This window comes from Merops nubicus, unplaced genomic scaffold (genome assembly GCF_000691845.1).
Source record: "Merops nubicus isolate BGI_N331 unplaced genomic scaffold, ASM69184v1 scaffold40510, whole genome shotgun sequence".
NCBI classification, from domain to species: domain Eukaryota; kingdom Metazoa; phylum Chordata; class Aves; order Coraciiformes; family Meropidae; genus Merops; species Merops nubicus.
Genome location: NW_008584267.1, coordinates 1 through 2,410, shown reverse-complemented (window position 1 = coordinate 2,410; position 2,410 = coordinate 1). Strand labels below are relative to the sequence as shown.

The 2,410-nt window shown below is 59.0% G+C and overlaps 1 protein-coding gene across 1 annotated transcript; it reads left to right on the top strand.

Annotated features, from left to right (window-relative positions):
* Window positions 1-62: 62 nt before the first annotated feature.
* Window positions 63-2,321, top strand: LOC103776091 (protocadherin gamma-C5-like; the record flags this gene model as incomplete). The annotated part of the gene is made up of 1 exon (XM_008943590.1): window positions 63-2,321. A coding segment is annotated over exon 1 (2,259 nt), but the record flags the coding sequence as incomplete, so codon positions are not given.
* Between the last annotated feature and the right edge of the window lie 89 nt (window positions 2,322-2,410).

The window sequence follows — 2,410 nt, the reverse complement described above, 5'->3', positions numbered from 1 at the left end:
GAGCGCTGAGAGCGGCCCCGGAGAGCGGAGGGCATCGGGCCCCAGGCGCCCACCCGGCAAGGATGCCGAGGGCAGGGCAAGCGGGCCGGTCCCTGGGACTGCCGCGTGTTGTCTCGTTCTGTTTGTTCTTGCACAGCTCCTCCGCTCAGATCCGGTACAGCATCCCGGAGGAGCTCACCCGGGGCGCCTTCGTGGGCAATATCGCGAAGGACCTGGGCACTGATGTGACGAAACTGGCGGCAGCTAATCTACAGGTACTGTCCGATTCGGATTCCCAGTACTTCTCGGTCAATGTCAACACTGGTGTTATAATGGTCAGCGAGCGGATAGACCGGGAGCAGCTCTGTGGGCAGAACCCCCGCTGCTTCCTCCACCTCAAACTTGCCATCGAGAACCCAGTGGAGTTTTACCGCATCGAGGTGGAGATCCTGGATATAAACGACAACCCTCCAGAGTTCCCCAGTGACGAGGTGTCCTTGCGCATCTATGAGCTGGCATCCCTGGGTGCCCGCTTCCCCATCCAGCCTGCCCAGGACCCCGACGTGGGCACCAACACCTTGCAGACCTATCACCTGAGTGCCAATGACAACTTCAACCTCAATGTGAAGGCACGCACAGATGGTGGGAAGTTCCCAGAGCTGGTGCTGGAGAGGGCCCTGGACCGGGAACTCAGAGCTTTCCACCACCTGGTTCTGACTGCTGAAGATGGTGGCTCTCCCCCCAGGTCCAGCAAGATACGCATCACTATTCAGGTCCTGGATGCCAATGACAACCACCCAGTCTTTGACAAACCATCATATGGAGCCCGCTTGGTGGAGAACTCACCACTGGGCACTCTCGTGGTGAGGTTAAATGCCACCGATGTGGATGAAGGGCCCAATGGAGACATCCGTTACTCCCTCAGCAGCCACAACTCAGCTGCCTTACGCCAGATCTTTGCCATCGATGAGCAAACTGGGGAGATTCGTGTCCAGGGCAACCTGGACTTTGAGGAGGCAACGGTGTATGAGATTGAAGTGGAGGCCAAGGACATGGGGTCACCCACAATGGAGGAGCACTGCAGCGTGGTGGTGGAAATCACTGATGTGAATGACAACGCCCCCGAGGTCATTCTTACCTCCTTCTCCAGTTCTCTGAGCGAGGACGCACCCCCAGGCACAGTGGTGGCCGTGATACATGTCAGAGACAGGGACTCTGGTGAGCAGGGCAAGGTCCAGTGCCACGTGTCTCCAGATCTTCCCTTCAAGCTGCGTAAGGACTATGAGCACCAGTACTCGCTGCTAACCAGCACCCGTTTGGACCGGGAGCACGTTGCCTACTACAATGTCACCGTCTCTGCCTGGGACCTGGGAAGTCCCCCACTCTCCCGCCACACCATCTTGCCAATCACCTTGGCAGATGTCAATGACAACGCACCCCAGTTTGAGCAAGCATGCTACGAAGTGCTGGTGGCAGAAAACAACCCAGTGGGCAGTGTGTTGGTTACAGTCTCTGCTGCCGACCCCGACTCGGAGCAGAATTCCCGCCTCTCCTACACCATCCTGCGAGCTGGTGGGACAGATCCAGGCCTGGATCCGACTCGCTACCTCTCCATACATCCCACAAGTGGGCAGGTCTCTGCCAAACTCCCCTTTGACTATGAACAAACTACCTATCTCCAGTTCCACGTGGAGGTCTCTGACGGTGGCTCCCCGGCCCTGAGGAACAGGACACTGGTTCACATTTTCATAGTAGACCAGAACGACAATGCCCCACGGGTGCACTTCCCCAGGGCTGGGGAGGGATCTGCCACCCAGTTGCGAATCTCCCCCTCCATTGTCCCTCCTGCTCTCATAACCAAGGTGGTGGCGATAGATGCGGACTCAGGGCGCAATGCCTGGCTCTCCTACCACCTCGTAGAAGCCACAGACCTGGGGCTTTTCAGCGTGGCCCTGCGCTCTGGGGAGATCCGGATCACAAGAGTCCTGCAGGAGACGGATGCCTCTGCACACGAACTGCTGGTGGTGGTCCGGGATGCCGGGGAGCCCCCGCTCTCCACAGCTGTCACACTGGTGGTGCTGGTGGAGGAGAAGGGCCCAGAGGCCTTGCAGGGCTCTGAAACTCGGGCCACTGATGGTGGGGGCTTACCCACGATTACACTTTACCTGATTGTGTCCCTAGTGCTCATCTCCGCCGTGTCGCTGGTGGGACTGGTGGCACTGGGAGTGAGGTGCCTCCGGCGGGATTCTGCAAGCGTGACCACGCCCCAGCCCCCTCCCAGCCACATTTTTGGGCACTTGCACTATGAGCCTAAGCAAGGGGACAAAGTGATGGGCGTCCAGGTAACAGCCACGGCACCCCCGGCCCCACGGTACCGCTCCTGCTTTTCGCCGGTCTCGGACATCAGCGAGTTCATGTTTGTGAAACCCTC